General features: G+C 42.3%; 1 protein-coding gene across 2 annotated transcripts in view; it reads left to right on the top strand.

The window, feature by feature from the left end:
- ADGRA3 (adhesion G protein-coupled receptor A3) overlaps positions 1-25,286 on the top strand; it is a gene marked incomplete at its 5' end in the record, with an annotated part of 98,644 nt that overhangs the window by 35,094 nt on the left and 38,264 nt on the right. For both annotated transcript variants that reach the window (XM_081161488.1, XM_081161487.1), the window contains 7 exons: positions 2,036-2,107; positions 6,437-6,508; positions 8,768-8,928; positions 11,042-11,255; positions 15,559-15,723; positions 18,398-18,599; positions 20,016-20,171. In XM_081161488.1, the coding sequence (XP_081017614.1) occupies positions 2,036-2,107; positions 6,437-6,508; positions 8,768-8,928; positions 11,042-11,255; positions 15,559-15,723; positions 18,398-18,599; positions 20,016-20,171 (1,042 nt within the window). The remainder of the gene's footprint in view (positions 1-2,035; positions 2,108-6,436; positions 6,509-8,767; positions 8,929-11,041; positions 11,256-15,558; positions 15,724-18,397; positions 18,600-20,015; positions 20,172-25,286) is intronic.

Raw genomic sequence — 25,286 nt, 5'->3', positions numbered from 1 at the left:
AAACTCAATGAGATATAAAGGTATTCTGCAGTAGTAGACATTTCCCAGCTGCTTATAGATACAGGCACTTTTTCTGATGGGGCCATAAATCATTCATTTCTGTTGTGCGTCTCACTTGACAGCCACGCGATCAGTGTTTTTGTAAGTGTACCACACCTTTGCCTTTATTTCGTAGATGATTTGAATCAGGAAGATTAAGTGGCTTTCTGCAGAGTAAACTACCAGAAGTAGGTAAAACCTAGACCCACTCAGTGTCTCTTTTTGCTTTATCAACAAATTCAAGCTGATTCTCAATCTAAATGAACACCCATTATCAGCACCTAAATACCATTTTAAGTAGATACAGCTATAATGAAATTGTTTCCCAAAGAATCGATGGTAATTGCACCATTTAAAGCTCAGAATCAACACAAGAGAATGAATGGAGCCCAGAAATGCTTGTTTAAGCAACAACTCACAAGACGATGCCTCGTTTTCTTAAACAGTAAAACCTAGAAATAAAAGGAAAGTCCCCTGAAATAAAAAAAAAAAAAAATTTAAAAAGCCCTGCACGATGAAATACTTTGCTTTAATAAGTCAATAAGCAGATAAAGATTTGTGTTGCTTAAGATTCTTTTATGAAAAGTTGACATAAGAAAGGGAGGGCAGGGCTAGGAGATCCCGGAACACCAGGCTTACCCAGGCCACGGACATCTAAGTGAGAAACCTAGCGAGTGGGTTCTAGTGCTGTGTCCTTATAATTTCCTACTAGACTGATACTTTTTCCTCCATTACCAAGTATACAATTTAAAATCCAACCATTTTAGTTGAGAAGTAGGGGATGCAGCTCCCTTCAGTACCGGGAGTAATAGGGACGTGAGAGAAACTGGGATAAAAACATTTTTGAAAGTTTGGTTTAGAAAGTGTGTTCTCATTCTTTCGTCAGAATTTAAAGTGAATAGTTCCAGATCTAACAAGCGATAAGAATTAAGGTCCTTTGTTTTCGGGTTTTCTTTGCAATATAGTTTACTAAGGCCGCTGATGAATGATGAAAGCATGCCGCCTTATTGGAAGGTTATAGACATGATCAGTTATCTCCCAATTAAAATGTAATCTCCAGATTAAAATGTAAAATTGTGTGCACTGTCCTTGGTGTGAAGACAACTAGTAAAGAAAATATGAAATACAGCCCTGGGCAAGAGTAGGTTTACAGTTGTGAGCACTCGAAACAGTTTATTCTTATATTATTTTTATTGTATTATTTATTTGTAGTATACCTGTAAACCTCCTTTTCCCCACCCCTGTGTTTACTAAACATTTTATGTAGATGAAAAGGAAAAGATTTTATAGATCGAGAAGAAAAACATATTCAGAAAGTAACATTTGATGGGACTATAAGATTCTGGAGTGATGGGGGGAAAAATAATCGTGCGATTACGTAGATTCTGTTAAAGGATATCCAGGTAACGGCCCACCTCTTTTTTATGGAGGCTAAAGGATAGATCTGTGAAGTCAAAGCTAACTCAGTTGTGTTTTCTTTACTTTCAAGACTTCGGAGTATTTAAGAAATGAAGTTAGAAAGCATGAAGTTTCAGATGCCCTTGAGATAAAAGCCCCAGCCTTTATTTTGATAATTTGCCCTCTTATCTATCGTGTTAGATATTGGCGGAGATGAGATGGGGGTCTGTTCCCTCACTTTTCCAGTGTAATCACCTCTGTGGGTTATCTAGGGACTTGGATCACAGACAGTAAGGTGGATTGAGTCTCATTTGTACACTCCAGTTGTATCTTGGGTCATTTTACAGGTCTCAGTGCTTGAAATTCAAGGGGCAACATAATTGAACAGGGCTTAGGGCACAGGTGTCGGAAGGAAGTGAGAGCAGAGCTTATCACCTGTCCCGGGGCCGTGGTCTCTCTTGAGGTCGGTAGGCGTCCCAGAGATGCTGAGAAGAAAGGTTTCGGGTGATACCTGGCTGCTGTTTTTGAATGTGGAGTGGATGAAACCTTCATGAGCCAAGAGAACTGATGGAAGGCATTTTTTCTCCTTTCTCCGTAGGGATCTGACGAATAATCGCATTGGATGTCTGAATGCAGACATATTTCGAGGACTCACCAATCTGGTTAGATTGTAAGTACATCTTTCTTTCCCATTAAGATATAAGGAGACCTTTGACTCAGGACCCGAGTATTTATGGATACCTGTGACATGCTTCATGTTCAAGTAGCAGCGGCACAGTAGCAGCTGAAGTGGCGGGGCAGAGGAGCTGGGAACTTGGTCACGGGGATACTTTTAATGTCATCAGGACATGGTGTCACGTAATTGCACGTCAGGGACACGCGCGCACACGGTGTGGTATATGTCCCAGCCAGCGTGTTCGCGTTGAGAAAGATGGTGGAAAGCTTTGATATTCTGGGATAATTTACTGGAAGAGGGAAAGCTTGAGCTGGTGGCCCTGAAGACTGGAGAGATTTGGGTCTTTAGACAGGAAAAGAAGCCAAGCACATAGTGCTTGGAAGTAGGACCAAGAGCGAGGTCAGTGTGTTAAGGAGAAGGCCAGTGGTATCAGGAGTCAATTGACCATTGAGTCGTGCTTGTGACCTTGTGATTTTGGGCGAGTTGTTTAACTTTTCTGAGATTTTCTGTTTTTCATCTGTAGATGGGCTTTGTAGTTACCTCAAAGTTATTGTAAGGATTAATTAAAATTTGAATTATCTACTTACCTCTTTTTTTTTTTTTTTTTTTAAATATACCTTTATTGATTTCAGAGAGAGGGAGAGAGAGGGAGAGATAGAAACATCCATGATGAGAGAGTCATTGATCGGCTGCCTCCTGCATGCCCCCGACTGGGGATCAAGCCCACAACCCGGGCATGTGCCCTGACCGGGAATCGAACCCCGATCGCCTGGATCCTAGGTCGACTCTCAACCGCTGAGCCACGTCTGGCCAGGCTACTTATCTCTTCTAATTCATGTGTAATATAAATGTAGAACTTTGTATAAGCCATCAAATATATATATATATATATTTTAATGGAGAGGCTCTGTTTGGGAGTAGCTAGAAATAAGGCCAATCATCTATAACAGAGCTTTGTATGGGAGCGTATGAAAAACAGGCAGATGCTTAGAACTGACTCAGCAGTAGGAAGCCACTAGAAGACATGAATGTGGGAAAATGGCATAAACTCATGTTTTAGAGAAGAGCAGTTTGGGGAGAGGGTGCAGAATGAAAAACGGGATTTGAGGTAGAATTTCTACTATAAGGAGTATTTGTGCCTGGTTCTGTCTGTAACTTTTTAGAATGTTCCTTCTATTTCATTCAAATTAACTTTGAAAAAGCTATCGGGGCTTAAACAGTGAGATTATTTCATCCTTTGTAGAGGAGGGGACTTTCAGTCAGTTGCTAGAGTAGAACAAAGTACTCCTGCTTCTTAGTGAACTGGTGGTAGTAGTTTTCGGTGTGTCCTTTAATTTGGGGGGGAGATATATGCCCGAATTTCTATTTCTTTAATTTTTAATATGTTTTCTATTGACTTTTAGAGAGAGAGGAAAGATGAGGAGAGAGAGAGAAACATCAGTGTGAAAGGGAAACATCGATCAGCTGCCTCCTGCATGCACCCCAACCGGGGGTCAAACCCACAACCTGGGCATGTGCCCTGACCAGGAATCAAACCAGCGACCTTTACGTGCAGGTGATGAGGCTCAGCCGACTGAGCCACACTGGCCAGGGCCCGACCTTGTATTTCTAAATCAAAGATTGATGTGGCGCACGGCTTTACTCATAACTTGAAATGAACATCATCAGTTGCATTTTTCTATTTTGTAACTGGATTGCAAACAATTTTATTTCAGTGCTTTTATGATCTCTTTCAGAGTTTTATATTCTTGTCTTGAGGACTGCATAAGAACTGGTAAAATGAGGCATCCGTGAAGGAAAAGTTGTTGTGTTTTTGCTTAGCTGCGACTTAAGTAATGAAAAAGAGTCTGGAGTTTACTGTTTTACTGATTTTAGTTCCTGATGGATTTATAGCTTTGACCTGGGTATTTGACCCGTTAGAAAACTTTTTTTAGACAAAAGAGCAGGTTGTGGACTATTTTGTTATGATTTCTTTTGATTCCTGCCTCACAAGCCAAAGTTTTTGGAAGCTCTAGAGCTTGCGTCATCTCTTACTTTTTTACCAGTTTCTGATACCTGTTGTGAGAATTTACAAGGCCACGGAGCACACTGGGCATTTATCCAAGGGACTCATAAAAAAACACTGCCAAGCTTCCTAGTTTGAGATTTGGTGGAGATGATTTTGTAGCCCCCGTAATAATAGGTTACTGTGGCTCTTTTGAATGTAGCAATCTGTGGCATCTCAGAAATAGACCTAACTTACATCCTTTAAATACTGTCCTAAAACAATTTGGAAACTGGGGTAGGTTCCTCACCTTCAGGAATGGGGGCAAGGGGTGGGCAAAACGGGTGAAGGTGGTGAAAAGGTACAGCGTTTCGGTTATGAAGTCAGTCCTGGGGACGCGATGCACAGCATGGGGACAGCAGCTAACACCACCATATTGTGTATGTGAAAGTTGCTACGTGAGTCCATCTTAAAAGTCTCCCCACAAGAAAAAAGTTGTAACTGTGTGACGATGGACGTTAGCTAAGCTTACCGTGGTCATTTCGCACTGTATGCGCGAGCCCGATCATTACGTTGTATACCTAGAACTAATACAATGTCAGTTATATCTTAATTTTTAAAAATGTACAAAGAACTAATTCTTTAGTGGGGAAATAAAAGGTAAGCAAAACCACCACCGCCACCCCTCTCGAAAAGAAAACATTCCGAGTTCACTGCAGCCAGCGCGAGGTGCTTGTCCTGCTTTGGGCTCACGTGTCCTAGCGGTCACTGACCGAGGCACTTTAGACGCGCGTCCTGCCCGGGCCACTGTGACCGCCGGACCCCTGGGCGCTCTGAGCCAGGCAGAGTGCCCGTTGTGAAGGCTGGTGACAACTTGTATTTTAGTTTTTTAATTTTTTTTTTTAAATTCTCACCCAAGGACATGCTTATTGATTTTAGAAAGAGGGGACGGGAGAGGGCAAGAGAGAGTCCTGTGTAAAACCCGACCCAGTGAGGTTCTGATGGAAGTTCGCTGTATATAAACTGTTGACTGGCATTTGTGTCATGTCAAGGCAGCGGGAGTCCATTGCTGCAGATGTCGTGGGAACAGCTGATCCCTCCCGCATCAGTTCTCTTTCCTCTCCCCACTGGGGAACCCATCTACCCCACTGTCAGTTTCAACCCCGCTTGAGCATGGAACCCATACTCCCGAGGCCTCCTGGCAGGTCCCAGGACTTCTTCCTGGAGGGCTCGAGGTCTCCATTGAATCCGCTCTCGATCCCACGGCAGACGCAGAGCTGATCTGCGCTGGGTGGACCATGCTGCCGTTCTCCCAGAGCTCGGTCCCCGGGAGCGTCAGAAACCTCCTGACGGTGGGCCCCGCGTCCTGAGCAGTCAGCCTCCACCACTGAGCGCCTGCTGGATACCCCAGTATCTTACTAGCTGCCAGCGGTACCTCAATAAATACGACACGCGGGTCCCTCCCCTGCTGGGGTTCATAGTCAAACAGAAGAAATACTTCCGTCAGGTCATGATGGGTACCACAAACTACTCCAACTGTAGCATGGGCTGTTTTAGGTTTTAATTCGTACAGAACTCTGCAAGGATTTAGACAGATACTCCTCAAAGCCACCTGATACCAGGGGAAACGAGAAAATGCCAACACTGAATTATATCCCAGGGCTTTCATTTTAAACCAGGGACTCTTTCCGCTCTGCTGATGTTTTACTCACTTCCTGTGGGTTGCTGCCGGCCACGCTTTTTCTTTAGTTTTGTGAAATGTTTGCTTTTTTAAATGATACGGAGTGAACACACGAAGAGTAGTTGTAGTTGCAATGAGACTGTGACGAAAGATCTAGCTCAGTAAGGTAACTTCAGTGTTTATCTGTTATTTGATAGAAAAATTCTTATCTAGCAGAAATAATTTTTTAAAAATATACCTTTATTGGTTTCAGAGAGAGGGAGAGATAGAAACATCAATGATGAGAGTCATTGCTCGGCTGCCTCCTGCAGGCCCTCGACGGGATGGAGCCCGCAACCCGGGCATGTGCCCTGACTGGGAATCGAACCGCGATCTCCTGGATCCTAGGTCGATGCTCCACCACTGAGTCACACCGGCTGGGCTAGCAGAAATAATTTTTAAATAATTTTGTTTACTCCTTTATATAAAGTTAAGAACAATTTTCAGCTTTGGAGGAATATTTACTGCTCGTTCCCTCTTTTATAAGACTTAAAACAACTTGTATCAACTCTTTGTAATATTTAATGATTATAGGACACTTTAGGAAATATGAAATAGTATAAAAAGATGCATTTGTTAGTATTTTTTAATGTGAATTTATTTCCTTTTTTCCCCCCAGAAACCTTTCCGGGAATTTGTTTTCTTCATTATCTCAAGGGACTTTTGATTATCTTGGCTCGTTACGGTCTTTGTAAGTAAGAATTTTTTTCTCTTTCTGTACATATATTTTAGGTTTTGAAGATTAAAAAGTTATTATGTGGTTTAAGAGAGTTCATGGGGAAAATCTTGTGATTTTGCAGAAATTAGAATCTTTCTTGAAAGCTTGCATTCACATTAAAAAACGTATTGTAAACCTTAATATAATGCATTTCCAATGGGGCCAACTCGCCCCTTAGAATATTATATCTGTCAAACCTGTATTTCAAGTAAATACGGTGGTGATTCTTTCCTGTTGACTTTGTTTGCAAATTTGGAAATATTTTGTTCTTTGACTAAGTAAATCCCCTAGAAGTGTAAAATATTCCCCCCTCAGCAGAATTTGCGCTTAAGACTTTTTTATACTTTAGGCATTTAATTTTATCCTGTTACCCTTTCGCCCAACTGAATTCACAACTTACTACATTTCTAGGAATATTTATGTAGAATGTCTGCTTTGTGTAAGATCATATTTACACAGTTCTCTGTAGCTTTAGAATTAGCTGGATTCCTGCCCCCCCCCGACCCCCCCAGCAAAAAACAACAGTTTGTTAACTGCGAGATTATACAAATGTTACTTTTGAAAGTAACTGTATTTTCAGATAAACCTTAATATATTTCACACATTAAGTTACACTAATTTCTATTGGAATTAAAGTTAAATGTAATGTTTTTCAAGTTTTTATTATGTGTGACTCGTGAGAGCGAGTCTTTTTTGCAGGTAAAATTGCCTTCCCTCCCAGATGTCTCTGTCCCATGCGTGCCGACTTCTGTTTCCCTCCCTCCTCTCCCCCTTCTCTCCCCCTCCTCTCCCCCTCCCTTCTCCCCACCTTTCCTTTTCTAAACCTGTCATATAAAACTCATTCAGCAGTTTCCCTGGGGCGGAGCTCCCAGGCCAGGCACCCACCTGGCTCTTTCCCCAGGTGGACATAGGCAGGCACTTCGAGACCCACATTTTATCAGACTCCATCCAGTCTGTCTTTTGGGTGCCACTACCGATCTCATCCAGAAGACTGCTTTTCAGGGGAAACACCTCCTTTTGGCATATTTAGTGGGCTCAAATCAGTCATTACTGTGAATTTAGGAAATAAAAAGACCGCAAAGAATAATCGGGCTCTTGAGACCACCCTGGGTAGCAGGAATGTAGGAAGTATTTTCATCCACAAATTGGGGGAAATTGCCAGTGTTTTTACTTGGTAGTGCCAGAAAGTGACCTGAAGCTGGCGCTTAGAAATTAGAAGTCAGCCCGGTCATCCTTTGGGTCCTTTTTTTTTCTCTTTGCTATATCTCGTCCCAACTCCCCGCTGGTCCCCCTTTTTATTGCCAAAACTGGGACGAAGCCTGTGCCAACACACGGCCTGTGTTAGAAGCACACGTGGTTATATTTGCTCTTTGCCCTTTGCTGATTTATTTGCAAAGACCATGTTGCATTCTATTGTAGTTATATTTGTGTTTGTTACATAATGTCCTCTGGGTTGACAGAGGGCAGTGTCTGCATTTATTTAAGTTATCTGGACTTAGTGAAATGCATGTCTGAAGTGTATTAAAAAAAATTATTGTGCTTGTATACAAGCTATTATGTCTTCTCTTTGTTTCTTACATCCAAGTGCCAAATTATAACACTTCTTGCCACGTATAAAGATAATTCTCTATTTCCTTTCAAATCAAGTAGGAAGTCTTATATTTTTGGTTGATTTTGAACCCCTTAAGTTTGTAATAACTGTGGCATCCCTTGGCACAAAGCAGAAAGTGTCAGGAGTAGTCCCCACCCTTGAGGAACTTAGACTCCAGTCAGCAGATGAATATAACCCTGTGAAGCGATCATATATGTTGCTTTATGTTGCTAAAATTAACAGGAGGGTTTGGAGGCATTTAAGCCACGCACATGGTTATGATGGCTGGAGAGGGCTGCAAGTATTCGTGGTCCACGGTAAGGGTTTGATAAGCAAAAACGATGGATGGGGCTTTGCTATTCCGGGACCCTGGGATTAAGGAGCTTGTTGCACAGATGTGGGCCCATGTGTAGATTTTGTTTGCATAGCAACCTTGGTTGAAAGCGGAGCGAGTCCCGGGGTCAGTGGGGACTGTGCTGGAGTCAGACCCTCTGCAGGTCCTCGCACAGGAACGGAGACCACACCCCGTGGTCAAGGTGACCAGCAGCCTGCTTGCCGCCCAAAGCGAAAGCCAACGGAAAACAAAGGTGCTGTTTCCTTTTATTCGCTGCCACCTCTAATTTGTATTAAAAACGCTGCAGAGAATTCCAGACCGAGTACCTCCTGTGCGATTGTAACATACTGTGGATGCACCGCTGGGTGAAGGACAGGAACATCACCGTGAGGGACACGCGCTGCGTTTACCCCAAGTCTCTGCAGGCCCAGCCGGTCACGGGCGTGAAGCAGGAGCTGCTGACGTGTGGTGAGGCGGGGAGGAAAACAGCATTCACCCTGTGTCCCTGCCCCCTGGTTTTTCTCGACAAACTACAATTCTCTTTACATCTTGATGGGTCTGAATACAACCATTAATCTTCATGGATTCGATAATATTTAGTTTATGCCAACAATTAAGCTCAGTGAAAAAAACATCGTTTCGATTGGTATTTAAGGTTCTTAGGTTCTGAACAGCTTTGTGAAAACCAATTTCAGAGAATAGCAGGGACCTTCAGATTTTCAGTCAGTTGACAACTCAGGAATTTGTTGATAGTAATAAAATCTCAGGACACAATCACCGTGGGTGAGTGTGCATTGATACAGCCTTTTGAAGTATAGTTTGGCAATATGTATTAATGTCCTTAAGAAATTGATACAAGTTCATATAGTAATTCTATATGGAAGGGTTTATTCCAAGGAAATGATCAACTATGTGTGTAAATCTCAAACTTTATATTTAAGCATATCGGAAATTTTCAAAACTAGATTGATTTAATTATTTGTGACATATCCATCTATAGTATGCAGGTATTGAAAAGCATGATTTTGAAGAATAGCAAAAGACTTGAAGGTAGTAACACTTTTACTGTGTGTTAAATGAAAAAAGAAAAAACACATCACACAAAAACAGTCCTTGAGATGACAGGAGGAGATTTCAACTTAATCTTTGTGTTTGGAAGCAAACAATCCTATCATTACTATTTTTTTAAATATGTTTTTATTGATTTCAGGGAGAGGAAGGGAGAGGAGGAGAGAGAGAGAAACATCAGTGATGAGAGAGTCATTGACCGACTGACTCCTGCACGCTTCCTACTGGGGATCGAGCCCGAAACCCGGGCATGTGCCCGGACCGGGAATCGAACTGTGACCTCCCGGTTCATAGGCGGACGCTCAACCACTGAGCCACGCCAGCTGGGCCCTTGTCTCTTTATTATCATTTTTATTGTTGTCCTCTCACAGCTAAAATATGCTCATTAGATAGAACTTAAGATTCATGAAAATAACGTGTATATACATCACATCATCATGATGCACAGTTTAAATATTTTACCACTTTATTTGCTAATTACACCTCAATAAAGAAAAAAACTAAAAAAATTAAAAACCACACAGAAACCCATGCTGCATTCTTGTCATCCTCAGATGGCTAATGACAGATACGTTAGTGTATTATCTTCTGCACCTTTTTCCTAGGTTTTGACCAAAATATATTCTCATGCTTTTATAACCTTTTTGAACTTGAAATAATGTAAACTTATTTCCTCCTCATGTAAAACAGACACCTGCCAATCCATTATATAAATGTGACCATCATTTGACAATTTCCTTATTACTGCATATTTAGTTTGTTAATAATTTCTCACGCCATAAACAGCACGAGGATTAACTTCCTTCTGTACATTTTTGCATACATGCAAGTTTTCTTCTGGATGGACTACTAAAAGTAAAATCGTTGTGTTAGACAACGGACCAAGTATTGTAAAGGCTTTAAATGAGCCCATGATGTTTGTGTGCATTTTTTCATATATATTTAAAATTTCTCCCTTTTGTTTTTCTGACTGGAAGGGAATATATCAGCTTTTTAAAAGTGATTATAATATATGGGATCTTAAAAGATTTTTCTCCCTTTTTCTTTAAATGTTCTAAATTTTCTGCAATGAGCATGCATTACTTTTATAACCGGAAACCAGTGGTTTAATCAAAGGTAATACAGTCTCCAAAATGTAATTTTAAATTGTTTCTATATCAGCATTTCCATTCTCATCACCGGTTCCATTCCCGGATTTAAGTATCATTTTACAGGGTGTTCTTTTAGTATTGCTTCTGTGATCATCCGATAGTCCTGCGATCCCACCGAAAAGGAACCACTCTAAACGTCAGAACTGATTACAAAACGGTTTCATTTTAATTTTGCCAATTTTGTTTTCATCTGGGACCCACTTATCTCAGGAGCAGCCTCATTTGTGCTAGCATTAAAAAGTCATAACTGAGGGATGTTTGTTTTTCCATTTTTAAAGTTTTAATTAGATTTCCTGTAACTTAGCTCTGGAGCGTGCGGATGGTATTGTATTTGTTTAGTGAGCCTGCTTTGCTGTCTACAGATCCTCCGCTCGAATTACCCTCTTTCTACATGACCCCGTCGCATCGTCAAGTCGTGTTTGAAGGAGACAGCCTCCCGTTCCAGTGCATGGCCTCCTACATTGACCAGGACATGCAGGTGCTGTGGTATCAGGACGGGCGAATAGTTGAAACGGATGAGTCGCAAGGCATCTTTGTGGAAAAGAGCATGATCCACAACTGCTCCTTGATTGCCAGGTGAACTTTTTAAAATGAGAAACTATGTCTGCGGATTTTATTTATCGTTTGGGAATTGGAATGTTTAGTTGGTGTTTGAATTGGTATTTTATCTTTCTGCATTTAAGAATGCAAACATCTGACTTCCTGATTACTCATCTTGTAAAATTAAATGGCTATCTTTACCTTCCAGTTTTTTGGGGGGTGGGGAGGGAAGCATAGGATAAAAGTGGGAAACACTGTTAAAAAGTTGGAGACCTTTTGTTTAAAGTTTTAGGAGGAAATATGTAAACTTTTAATGTGAACCTTAATTTCTAACCATTTCCTGTTGCTGAGCTCCAATTTTCACTTTTAGGAATCACCAAATTTTCACTGTCTTATGATTAATGCTACATTTTAAGATACTTCCTTCTCTACCCCACTAGTGTAAAAGAATATAACACCAGTTTTGTATCTCCATGGCTGGTCTGAGCGCTAAAATATTTAATTCAAATGAACTTTATAAAGTAAATAAAACAGGGTAAAAAAATACATATATATATATATTATATGTATATATTTTATATATATATATGTATGTTTTATTTTGGTAGAATCTTAATCTGTAGGCATTGTATTTTCTCTCTTTGTCTCTCTGTGAATCTCTTTTTTCCCTTCCTACCAATTTCTTATAGACAGAATTCTGCTTGAATTTTTAAAAGTCGATCCGCAGTGTCCAAAGTCTGCTGGGAAGCCCTAGAGTAGTATCACAAAAGACCCACAGCAGTGACTGAAAAAATTATCAGGAACTAAAGGTTCTTGGAGTTTAAAATCTTGGGACTTGTGGGGGTAGAATATTCTATTTTATAATTTGGTTCTCTACTGAAATTTCCTATCTGATTATTAGAAGCATATTTTCATTTATATCTGTTAACATACTTATAGTAGATGCTTTTAAATTCTTGCCTGTCAATTCTAACATCTGGGTCATCTTCAGATCCTCACCACTGACGACTTCTTTTTTGACTGTGGCTTATATTTTTCTATTTTTTTAAAAAAACATATCTCTAATAATGTTGGATTATTTCCTGGATATTGTGAATGATTCACTAAAGAGGAGAAGTCGGTCAAGTATAATCTATGGGTTAAACCTGGCTTGCTGGGCCTGTGAACTCAGAACATTTAAAAAATAATTTTAAATGGTTATATCTCAAATGGTTACCTAAGTGCCTATATAATATCCTCAGTTTTGTTTCTTGGCCTTTGAAGAAAAAGTTTGACCCCCGACTCTGGATTTTGTTCTGTTCTCCTGAAGAGAGCTGATTTTTGTTTCCTCAAGCAAGTTAGCTTGACCAAATTCAAACTCCCAGCTGTCTTTTCTGAGGTAGGCAGCAGCTGAAATCTGCATGTATCTACCCTATCTGTGTGTAAATCAGGGGTCAATTAGAGATCTGGGTAGATTCTTTTTTAAATCTTTTTTATTGATTTTAGAGAGAGAGGGAGAGGGGGAGAGAGAGAGAAAGAAACATCGATGTGAGAGAGAAACATGGATTGGCAGCCTCCCACAGGCACCCAGACCTGGGATCGAGCCCACCCCCTGGGCATGGACCCTGACCTGGAATTGAACTGGCCACCTTTCAGTACATGGGATGATGCTTAACCAACTGAACCACACTGGCCAGGGCGATCTGGGTAGATTTTATATGCAAAAGTTTGGGCTTACAGCCAGACTCCTTTCTACCTTTGTCCTCTGATTTTTCAACAAGTAAGATTGTGAATTTCTGTTTGAGGAAGGCACGTCCTTGGACAGAAGCCATTAAAAACAATTTGTGATTACTCCCCAGGGCCAACCCCATCTTCCTAGTGTCAACTCCTCTGTGGCTTCTGCTTGCTTTATATTACTCAGTGTGTTCAGAGAGTTGTCATTGTATCGTTTGTCTAGAGCTTATAATTGTTAACTACAGGGAGGGTGGTTTCATAGGAGCAACTCTGTGTTTGCCAGAAACAGTGTTAGAGCCTCTAAGATTGTTACAAACAGTGTGTAGGGTCCCAGTGAGAAGACTCTAATTGTTACATTGTTTTTTCTGTGGTGATAATTTCATAAGTGTATACATATGTTAAAGCTCATCAATTGTGCATTTTAAGCAGTGATATGAAGAGACAAAAATTGACATATGATACAACAGAGCTTTAAAAATACATGGAACCCTTTTCTGAATAAAAGAGCTTTGATTAATTTAGAACCCTTAATTTTGAAGACGATAAAGTCACTAGATTCACTTGAAAAATGTATTTCTTCAAGTCACACTGTAATCGAAATTCTTTAGAGAGGTCCAAACAAATTCTAAGGATGGCAGCCTTGCCTAATACTTTTGGTGGCGGGGACACCAGACCAAAGTGAAAATCTTTCATCTAGACTGAGAAGCCCTGCACCCAGAGTTAGCCTCAGAATAATAAAGAAGTTCTAGAAAACGGAGGCATGGTTATTGACTTGCACCTGAGATACCTGTTCATCCGTCACCGTTCTCATGTCATTAGTCCGTGATTAGTGAGACTGAGAGTTTCTAGTTTCCCTCGAAGATGAAACTGAAGTCGCCTCTTTCCCCCATTCCAAGTGCGCTGCCGTGAGAGACCTGGGCGTTTCATTCTGATCGCTGGTTTGAGAATTTGAGGTTGTTGCTAAAAGTTATCTTTAAAAAATGCTTACAAAATACATTGGGGCCGTAGCTCCCCGCGGGGGTGCCGAGGTCCCCGGGCCCCACAGCGAGGGTGCAGAGGCGCTGTGGGTGTTGCGAGCTCTCGAGGAACCGACGCCACACGGCTGCTGCCCCCGAGCAGTTCCGGTCGCTGTCAGAACACGGCTCGGCTCCTTCTGCCGGCGCCAGACTTTGGGTCGTGGTGTTTCCGTTGATTATTTTGATGCAAAGGCCGAGTGAGAATCATGGTGGAACAGGGAATACGGGTGCCATGGTCGGATCTGTTCCTGAGGTTGATTAATTGTGTCGTGCCCGGCAGGCACAGGCAAACCGTTAGATGTAGTTGTTATTTAAGAGCGAAATGTTTATTTCAACTTGATATAGTGCTATTTTTTTCAAATGGCTACTAAATTTTTAGGACATGGATATATAGTTTGGGGATTTAACTTGGTAATTTGAGCCTCCATAGGTATTTCTTTTGTGCTAGGGGCACCGTGATAAATGTATCTGTAGCCAGTGAAAGTGCTGTGAACCAGGAAAGTCTGGGCACCCATTGGATTACAGAAAGATTTTCATTGCCCTTTTTTTATACACTTCTTCCTAGTTCAGTAGAGTCATATAAATAGACAGTGTGATCAACTTTCTGGTTATTTAAATTTAATGTCAGACTCTTGTGTCACTTTATCTTGGACTCCGTTTATTTTAGTGTGTTGGTTTATTTACTGACTTAGTAAAGATGATAAACATTTTCTTTGGTTCAGAATAATAGTGCATCAGACTCTTTACTAGAACATTTGTTGTGTAGCCATTGATGACTTAGGAGACTGTGTATTAAATTTGAGGGCATAATTTTATAAGTTACTTAAAATGTTACTTTATGTCTAATTACTTATCATTTGTATCTACTTAGAAGCAAAGCCTAATTTGTCCTGTCGGGGTGGGGAGTAAAGGTTAATTAAATGTTCTGACATTTGCTCTTTAATTAATAGGTCTTATATTAGCGAATGGTGACTTCATCTTGCAAATTAAATTTCCTGATAACTATTGAGATATGTAGCTGTTTTGTAAATTGAAGTATGCCGTTACATGGAAACTCCTTTTGTTAAACCATTAATTAGTGATTTGCTACCTTTTAAGAGACTTTTAACAAGTTGTTCCTCATATAACCCTTGTTGCACAAAATATTTTACCTTAAGTGTTTTCTCAATTACATACTTTAGAATATGAATCTTCTTTGTTCATGCTTGAATATTTCCCTTAGAATCAGTGAGAAGGTAGATGTAACTTAGAAACGTTTTCTTTGGTTTTGCTGAAGAATGTTCCGCAGTGTTTCTGCCTTTGCGCTTGCTGTTCCCCCTCCCTGCTGTTCCCTGCCTTCCCTTTTTCTGGAAGGAGAAGTCTCAGATATCATGCACCATTGCACCTTTTGCATACTCCTATTATTGCTCTCACCGTAGTATTTTAAGTCTCTTTACCTGCTGCTCCCGTACTTAAATGGAGGGACATTTTAAAAATTCGTTTTTATCTAACAAGCATGAGGCTCACAACGTACGTTCAGACGCATTTGCTAAATGAGTGATAGAAGCCCGTGTTGTTTCCCTTTTTACCTAACCACCTTTTCTCTCTTTTTAAAATCTTTCTTCATGCAGTGCCCTAACCATTTCTAATATTCAGGCTGGATCAACTGGAAATTGGGGCTGTCATGTCCAGACCAAGCGCGGAAACAATACAAGGACCGTGGATATTGTCGTGTTAGAGAGCTCGGCACAGTACTGTCCTCCCGAGAGGGTGGTAAACAACAAAGGCGACTTCAGGTCAGTGACACGGAAACTGCTGTCCACGTTCCTTTTGATCCTCAAAGGCACATGATTCGTCTCCTGTCCTCAGTAAGAATATTGGAGAAATGCATGTATATTCATATACATGTTCTTATGTATCTAAGGACCCTTTAGAACAGTGATTTCAGAATCATTTACAGAGATTAAAAACAAACAAACAGGTGTCCGAACTTTATCTCTAATCTGTTGATTTATGAGCCTCTGAAGGGAGAGCTGGAAGTGTTCATTGTTAACAGGTGGTTTTGCTGAAAAGGTTAAGAACCACTACTGTAGGGAAACATTTTAGAAATTCTAAAACAGTACAAAATTCGAACAAATGGTACTTCCTCTTTTTTTCCAAGGGCTCTTTTATGGATGGACTTTGGAAGGTGTGGCATTGCTGAGGCACTTTTAACCATTGGCAGTTTAGTAAACGCCATTATAAGGAGAAACACATATCCAATTCTGCCCCCCTCTCCCCAATTTGGTTCTTGTTTAACTTCTAGGAGAACCAAATGGGGGAAGAAAACTGGATATGTATTTATCTTTTGTGTTTGTTTTTTTTTAAGTTCTCCTTGACCTGGGAATGTGGAAATCGGCATTCATGATTGCCAATAGATAAATTGCTGGGAAATGAAAGCTGTTGGTTGGCCTGGAACTTGGGGAGCCATTGGTGTTGGACCTAGTTAACATAAGCAGAATGAGAGAAATAATTTTTTTTTTTGTAGAATGTTTAGAATTTGCCAGAGGTAACCACTTTTACCTTAGACTCTCTTTACTTTCAAAGTGGCTTGAGAACATCTTTAAATATATTGTTTACTTAATGTTCTTTATGTTCAGGATTTTAATAGTGAGTTTGTAGTTCATATAAACGAAGGGAAATATGTTGCTGTTAAAAGCAGTGTAAAGATTGTCGAGTACCAGCTTGCACTGTGTGTGATGGCTCCTGTTTCTGCCTCGGGGCTGTGAGCCCGGTTTCTAAGGATAAGAAGACCCTTCGGTGCTAGTCTTTCAAGTCTGTGGTGAGGAAGCAGTAACAGCCCCTCTAGCTCAGCTAGTTCTTCATTGCTTTATTGCTTTTAAAAAAATTATCTGTTTTAAATTCTCCCTGACATGAATATATGGAAATAAGCATTTATTATTGCTAGTGGATAAATCTTTTATATGGATTAACTGTTCATCTATAATATTTATATCGTATACCTTAAAGTGAAATAGATAGCATTTGTTAATTTTGTTACATTCAAAATCTTCTATTAAATAATCATGATAGGATGTTTTCTGTTTATAGCAGATTTTCTATTTTTACTCAGTGTTTGAGTGTCTTACATTTTTAAAAATAGAAGAGGAATCTCGTTATTAAACTGATTAATGAGTTACTCATCTTTTGATGTGCCTTAAGGTATTATGCAGTTAAACTCCACTGCATTCATAAGAATTTAGTGTTGCTTGATCTATTTATGCAAATTTTGGTAATGAACTATATTTTGTTGTGACTGGTATTATAATCTAGCAGTTCCTGTGTTACTGGTCAACTCTGACTTTTATTAAATATGCTTGATTTTCTTGCCTGTTTTGGAGAAATGGAGCTCAAATAACAAAAATTTTCCCAGCCCAGTTAATGACGATCTATGACAAGTTTGGGCAGTCACTGTGTAGGGAGGGGCTTCTCCCAGGTAAATTCGGCTGTACGCCGTGTTGGAAGTCTTCAGGACCACCCCCAAGGGCAGACATTTGCTTGGACTGCAGGACTCAACATATAGTTGAAGTGACTGCGAGGATGCGTTGTAGGGATGCAGTAAGGTACACAGCTGTGTCACACAGGAGAGACACAGGCGGGCTCTGGAGAGACCCCGTGCAGGCCTCTCCCTGCCGGCTCCCTCCCTGGGCCTCACACAGAGCCTGCTCCTTCAGCGTGACAACCGCCACCTCTAGGCAGTGTTTCTGCCCAGGGACACCCGTTGGAGTCTCGGCACCCCAAGTTCTTATTGCTCTGCAAGCGGGCACCCTCTGCCTAGCACATACCGAAGTTTCAGGCTCCCAGGAAGAAAGCAGGCGTTCGGCACACACCACACTGCTTGTGCAAGCAGTCGGGCACAGCGAACCACGCTCACCGGCGAACGGTTCACGGGCACGCGCCCAGGTCGGAATTCCCGGCCGCCACCGAAGGGCCGGTGTCGCAAGCAGGCCTTTCTAAGGACAGCTGTCCCGGACCTGCTGGCGTCACTCTTTCCCGCACATGTCTGCAAAAGGCCAAATTCCAATTACACTGGAGAAGACACTGACCTTGTTTGCCTAATGGTTGTATAAGCCAGCAATATATTAGCAGTAATTAAAAAGAAACGCAAAACTCTTTGTTGCACCGGTTTTCTCTTTTGCTGCACAAGGTACAATTTCCCTGTGTGTTTATAGCAACATTTAGAATATTTTAGGAAAATATCCTATCCTGTTACGCTGTTAAAAATATACTTGGCTGATAGTTTAAAACTCTTTAGTCCGTGTTAACCTTTTAAAAAAAGGTAATTTGGTTTTTTATCCTGAACGGAGTTTTGTTTGTTTCTGCTCCGTGACCTTTTCTCTGTGATTGTAAGCGGCGTGTTCTAACCCTGCGCTTTCCTCTGCTGTGGCTGTCGCAGTGTGTGTTTCTCATGCGGCTTTGCCTCGTGTGCAGGTGGCCCAGGACGCTGGCGGGCATCACTGCCTACCTGCAGTGCACCCGGAATACCCACGGCAGTGGCATCTATCCCGGGAGCCCGCAGGACGAGAGGAAGGCGTGGCGCAGGTGTGACCGAGGTGGCTTTTGGGCAGATGACGACTATTCTCGCTGCCAGTATGCAAACGATGTCACTAGAGTCCTTTATATGTTTAATCAGGTAACTAGAAAGTCTTCTGTTTGCTGAGGTTGCCGATAAAGCATGGCATTCAAACCAAGCACGTAAGATCACTTTTATAAATGTTAGTAAAGCGTACGGATTCGGGGTTTACACTTCAGCGGACTGATCTCTTTGGAGTAAGGCTGGGTCTTCTCGACTGGTATTCAAGGCCCTCTGCGATGTCACCTGTCACTGCTGGGCATCCTGACACTGTGCCTTTGTTTGAATACCTTTATTATCTGTATCTACCAGACAAAATCCTAACCGTCCTTCCATCCGCCTGGGAAGCCACTTCTTGGGTTCCTTTTTATATTCCCTTTGTCACAATTGATCTTGTCACACCCGTGTATACCATCCGGATACCTTTTCCCGCCTTTACTTCTACGGGTCTCTCTTTTTTTTTATTTTTGTGTTTTTATTGATTTGAGAGACAGAGGGACAGAGGGAGAGAGAAACATCAATCCGTTGCCTCCCATACGTTCCTCGATCGGGGATTAAACCCAAAACGGAGGTATGTGCCCTAACCAGGAATTGCGCCCACGACCTTTTGCTATAGCGGGCGATGCTCCAACCAGCGGAGCCACCCCGCCGGGGCTCTGTGCATCTTTTATAAACCAAACCAGTTATAAGCAGCTGGAAGATAGTTTCTGTGTTACACATTTTCTTATGCTCCTTAGTGCCAGTTTACCCTTTTTGCAATGGTTGGTGCCGAGTCGTGTTTAAGTAAATAAATAAACAAGTGTAAAACATCACTGGCAGTGCCTGGTGATACAGACAAGTGAATACGCGGTTCATACTCACGTGCGGGGCAGTATGGATCCCCCAGCTGAATACTCCAGGAAAGCTGTCCTAAGCATGTGGGGTTGAGTTTTGTAGAATTTGAATAAGCAGAGACCTAGAGACGGTGCAGCATGTTTATCTGGTGTAGGTTTATGTATTACTGTGTTTTATTCCAAGTTTTAAAAAAATTCCCCTCAGGTTAGCTCCCATTAAAATTTCGCTTTTCTGCCCTCGCTGGTGTGGCTCAGTTGGTTGGAGCATCATCTCATACACAAAAGGTTGCAGGTTTGATCCCCGGGCAGGGCACATACCTAGGTTGTGAGTTTGATCCCTTGTTAGGGCACATCCCTCGGTTGTGGGCTCAATCCCTGGTAAGGGGCGGGCAGGGGGCACCCGATCGATGTTTCGCTCTCATGTCAATGTTTCTCTCTCACTCTCCCTTCCCCTCTAAAAATCAATGAAAAAATCTTTCATTTTTTTTTTAAATCTTTCTGAGGGTTTAAAAAGCATTTGAGGAGGTCACGGTGAGTAAATGATATTGTTTGAATTCCTTGCAATGTTATGATGCAAAGAAAAAAATGTCAGAAACTGTGTCCATCCATTTGCTAAGTGCCTCTTCCCGCCTTTCCAATGTAGATGCCGCTCAATCTTACCAACGCTGTGGCCACAGCCAGGCAGTTACTGGCTTACACCGTGGAGGCAGCCAACTTTTCTGACAAGATGGACGTTATATTTGTGGCTGAAATGATAGAAAAATTTGGAAGATTTACCAAAGAGGAAAAATCAAAAGAGGTATCTTTCTAGTTCCATTTGGTAGCAGGTAGCCAGTCAACAAATGGTCACACGATACGCTTGAATCTCTATTTTTAACGCCTGCTTATGTTGGCTGTATTTGAACTAAATAAGTACATTTCTCATGTTGAAAACTGTCGTGGAGAAAGGCTGTTAGTGACCTTCTGTGGGGAGGGCTGGAGGTGAGCTGGCAGCTCTTGGCCACGAAGGGACGTGACAGGACGCAGCCCGCCGGTGAGAACGAACCTTCGCTGCTCGTGGCGGGGTAGCCAGGGCTGCCTGTTTCGGGCTTTTTCTCCACACAGCCCTCCGTTCATTCTTCTTGATAAGGTCTGGTCCCCCGGATTGTGTGTTAAATTGCTTCATTCCTTTCGTAATGTCCTGGAGAAATGCAAGACTGTTCTAGGGACGTTCTTGAAATTTCAGATGCTTAGAGTAGACAAGTTATGAGAACCTAGCTGCTTTGACAAAGTACTTTTTAAGGGGCCATATCACTACTAGGCTGTGCTTGTCCGCGTGCTATCCTTTAGGGGAAAACGTGGACCACAGCAGTTTTCAGAATGAACGAGCCACAAATCTCGCTTGGGATGAGCTTGAAGACGCAGATGAACATATTCTTAAGCTTTACATTTGCAGCTACGTGAGAACATATGCACTTTTCTTTTGTGATGGAATCATGTGCCCAAAAATGAGTTTTAGAGGTAGAAGAAACCTCATCAGGTTGTATACTGAAGCCCACAGAAAATGAAATGGTTTGGCCAAGGTTGTACAGCGAGGTGAGGGCCGGGCTGGAAGCAGAAGCCAGAGCCTTGGCTGTCGAGTGCAGAAGTTCCCTGCGGTTTCACATTTATTTCTAGTACAGTGCTGCCCTGTCACGATCTTCCAAAAGTACTCAGGGGTCACCGTGGGGAAGAGACTGTGCTCAGCGAAGTCTACATGGAGGACATCTCAGATTCGTGAATAGGTTAAAAGATAAAAAAATAAGCCTTGTTTTCCTAAATCATTTAAGCAACGAAAATATTGGGTGGACTATCTGTTAATACCTTGCCTTTTGGAGGTGAGTTTTGCAAGTGCGGCCCCAGTCCATTGGGCACTCGACTGGATACGACGCAGCTGTGAAAGGGAGGAAACTAGATGCACGGACGTAAACGGGACTCGGTGATAAGGTGACGTTTCGGTGCTGATCCTGAGCTTCAGACCACAGTTCCTTCCGCAGTGGACTCCCCTGCTGTGCGATTCTCTGGGCCACAGCCTGCTCCTGTGTAAGCCGCCTGCGCCCCGGGACACGCTGCCGGACCCTGGCTCTGCCGGCGCTGCTCCCCACTGTTGGTTGTAATCACCCTGTCACTGCCCACGTGACCACAGGTCATTCGTGGAAGTGGGATGTCCGAGTCCTAGAGTCATTGGAATGACATTTGGAATGAGGACGTTGGAAACAACTTTGCAATACATATTTATTCCCATGCCCCGCTCTGTTGACGCGAGAGACCTTTGCTCACCTCCCTGCTGGTGACAAGCACCGGGGAGAGGTGTGCGTTTCACTGTGTGCCAGCGGGAGGGGGGGATGAACGGCCCGCGGCTGTGAAACCTGCTTAGGGGAGAGCGTCCTGTTCACGACCGAAAGTCAGTTTGGTTCCATCAGTGATTCATTAACCATGGCCCTTTATCTTAAAAAGGGGGATACTTGTCCTGCTTAAATGGCGAAATGTGTGCGCCCGAGTGGGAAAGCCCAGGTGGAACTATTTTGTACAATAGCTGCAAAGCTAGCGAGTGATTTGTAGGGTTAGGAAATTTAACGTTCTTAGGATCTCAGAAGCTCAGAACGAGGTCTTTAAAAAAAAATCATCAGCGACCTTTAACTCCTTCTCTAAAAACCGAGTTTGATGTAGATTGTTGTCACTTTCGCTGGTTGACATGGGAGGTAAAGTTTGAATTATCTTTGGAAACAAGTGATGGCAACTAATTATTAAGTATAAATAGAAAAACAGAGGAAACATAATCAGGATTGAATAACTGAAGTATAAATGTATATTATTTGTGATGCAGAGATGGACATCCTATCTGATTCATTAGAAAGCTGAATCGAAGGCCATAGCTTTCACTGTTTATTAGTCCCGTAAAACGAAATCACGAGGGTTAAGGGAGGCATCGTTTTAAGTTAATTGCAGCAGCGTAAGATTCTGCTAAGGTATCCTAAAATGCAGATAGCTTCATTGCACAAATAATTACATTGATTTTTGTTTTATGTCCAAAAAGTTACTCTGCCGTGGATAATTTCATAGCTGAAATGTTGTGAGGCAGTTGCCTCTTAACTCTGGATTGCATCTAGCGGACGCAAGCCAGTTCTCTGTGGTTAGGGCGGGTTCCGAAAGCTACCGAGCTGCCAGGTCTAAATGGTGTGTTTAGCGGAGTCTTTTAAAAACAGCTGAACGTTGTCTGTCAGGCAACATAAGCATCTGTTCGTATTTAGGAGAGTGCTGAAAGCATCATGTATCCATTTCAGAAGACGGGAAGGCATTAGAGATTAGTTCTGGGGGTGCGATGGTCCCGACTGAGCTCCAGCCTCCGTGCGAGCCAGGCCGCCCCTCACACTACTTGGCTACAAGCTCCTGTGGCAAATCGTATTTACGGACAGGTTTTAAAAACGCGTCCCGTTCTTTCATTTATTCGTTTGAAACGTAATCACTTCTGCATCAACCGTAATGTTCTTCTTTTCACTGTTTCTGATTTTGTTTTTCCTGATCTTGCTCCTTGGACTTGTCTGTACCGTCAGCGTGGCGGAGACCCGGCCGCGGGCTGTGTGGTCCCCGAGGGCCCCGCTTCTCACCCTGGCCGCGCCGCGGTGGCACCTGCCGCGTTTGTCAAGCCAAGTTTGCCCATCCGGTTAAGTTCCAGGTGCTGCGGGGCACAGGCTTTGAGAAGCGCCGTAGTCTCTTCATGTCATCTACTGGCTAGTTCAATATTTTACTTTTTAAAAACTTTTTAGAAACTTTTTTTTTAATTGGAAAATTCAAAAAGTATAGGGGAGAGAATGTTTTTATTAATACCCATGTTATACCTTTCACCTTCAACAATTTTCAGTATTTGCCTATCATATTTCTTCCTCCCATTTATTTCCTTTGTCCTCCCTCCCTCCCTCCGTCCCTCTTTTTTCCTGTTCCTCTCTCTCTCCCTGTGTCTTCCTTCCCTCTCTCTCTTTCTCAGTGCTGGATCGTTGAATAGTGAACTCTGGATGTCATATTTTATCCATAATTTTTCTATACTATAAGGGACTTTAAAATAGAACCATGATATTGTTATATCACTAAAATGAGCTCTTAAGTCCTTAATATCGTCAAATATCTAGTCCATGTTCAATTTTCCTTGATTATGGGTGTGTGTGTTTTTTAAATTTACTGATTTGAGAGAGAGAGAGACAGAGAGAGAGACATGCATTTGTTGTTCCATTTATTGATGTGTTCATTGGTTGCCGCTTGTGTGTGCCCTGACCAGGGATCAAACCGGGAACCTTGCCGTATCTGGACAACACTCTGACCCACAGAGCTACCCAGCCAGGGCTGACTGTGGCTTTTGACAGATGTAGAGCTTCTGTCCGGTTACCTACGGAATTCATCCATATAATTTTGTAGTTGGTCTACGGGAGTTTTTAGACAGACAGTTATGTCACCAGCAAGTAACAGTTTTTCTGTTCCTATATAAAATGTTTTTTTGGTGTTTTTTTGTGGTCTTACATTGGTGAGGACCTCAGAACAATGCTGATTAATGTTGGTGATACGGGATATTCATGAGAATGGTCTAATTTATCTTTATTAAGTGTGTTAGGTTTGCTTTTGCCAAGGGCCTGGGGACAATACCAGGGTAACTGGTCACTTTGAAATTGGTTCTCAGCTAGAGTTTTTCAGATCACAGAAGTCATATGAAGTCTGACCTCAGACCTGCGTGGCCAGCTTGTGTTGACTAGTTGTCAGGGAAGATTTTTTACCCCCTCCTACCTTGGGCCGAGGTCAGGGCAGGCAGGTTTCAAGTTTCCTTGCTGCCCCCTTTCTCCTGTGAGGCTGATCTGGTGCCGGTTCGCCCCGACCCTGTGATATTACCCTCTTTGGTTACCAGCTTTACCATCGGTCTCCTCTAAGGCCTGTGCCGGTGGGTCCACGGGCCGCAGAGTTCAGCCGCAGAGCTTCGCAGCCCCACTGTCTATTTGCTCTTGGCCTCTGGAGGAGCCTTTGTTTTCCGCCAGGTCAGAGTTGCATTAACAGAGATAACTCTCTTCCCGTCAGCCTGTCTCTTTTAGCAGAACTGTCCAGGTCCTTATTTCTGTGCCCTCCCTTAGAGGGAGGTGCGCGTGCGGCTGTGTCAGGGAAAGGAACCCTCTCCCAGTGGGAGACTTGCAGGGATCTGGGGAGCTGAGCTTTCCACTGTGGGGAAGGTGTGGCTGAGGTGGGTCCCCGCGCCTGCCTCTCTGGTCTAGCGTACCTCACGTGTTCCTAGAATTTGTCGTGAAGGCCACTCTGTCTCCCTGGAGGACTTGTTCCCCTTTCTGTTGCTAACTGTAAAATTACCTTCATCGCCTCTACTAGAAACATGTCAAGAATCACGTTTTCCCCAGACACAGCAGCTCTGCCCTCGATGCATGTTTTTAACTTGTCCGTGTCTCTTTTTCTTCTCTTTAGCCTGTATTTTCCGCTCTTTATTTATGTGCTCTTAATTAAAAATAATTTATTTTTAAAATTGTGCTGGGCTACCTCAAATCCTTCCTGGAAGGCGGTGAAATTTATATGCAACATGATCCTCAGCATCCTTCCCCTCTTCCTTTCTCACCTGTTTCTCCAGTTCCTTCACCATCATTGTCATCATCACCTTCTATCACAGTAAAACCAAAGGTTTCATATTTGCCATAGGTCCTGATGGTTATCACAGTGAGCCCTCTGATTGAATATTGACAGCTGGACTAAGCCAGAAGCCAATAGTGGGATCCCGAGACTTCCAGGACAGCGGAGCCAGTGAAGAGGGACATAAATACATTTTCAAAGCTTGACCTGCACAAAAGAGCAGTTTCTTCATTAAAAGTAATCAGGGTAATACCGTGCTTTAAGATAGATGTCATCTTAATATTAT

The sequence above is a fragment of the Miniopterus schreibersii genome (genome assembly GCF_964146895.1).
Source record: "Miniopterus schreibersii genome assembly, chromosome: 1".
In the NCBI taxonomy this organism is placed as follows: Eukaryota; Metazoa; Chordata; class Mammalia; order Chiroptera; family Miniopteridae; genus Miniopterus; species Miniopterus schreibersii.
The sequence above is the reverse complement of the archived record's forward strand: the minus strand, read 5'-3'. Positions and strand labels throughout refer to the sequence as shown.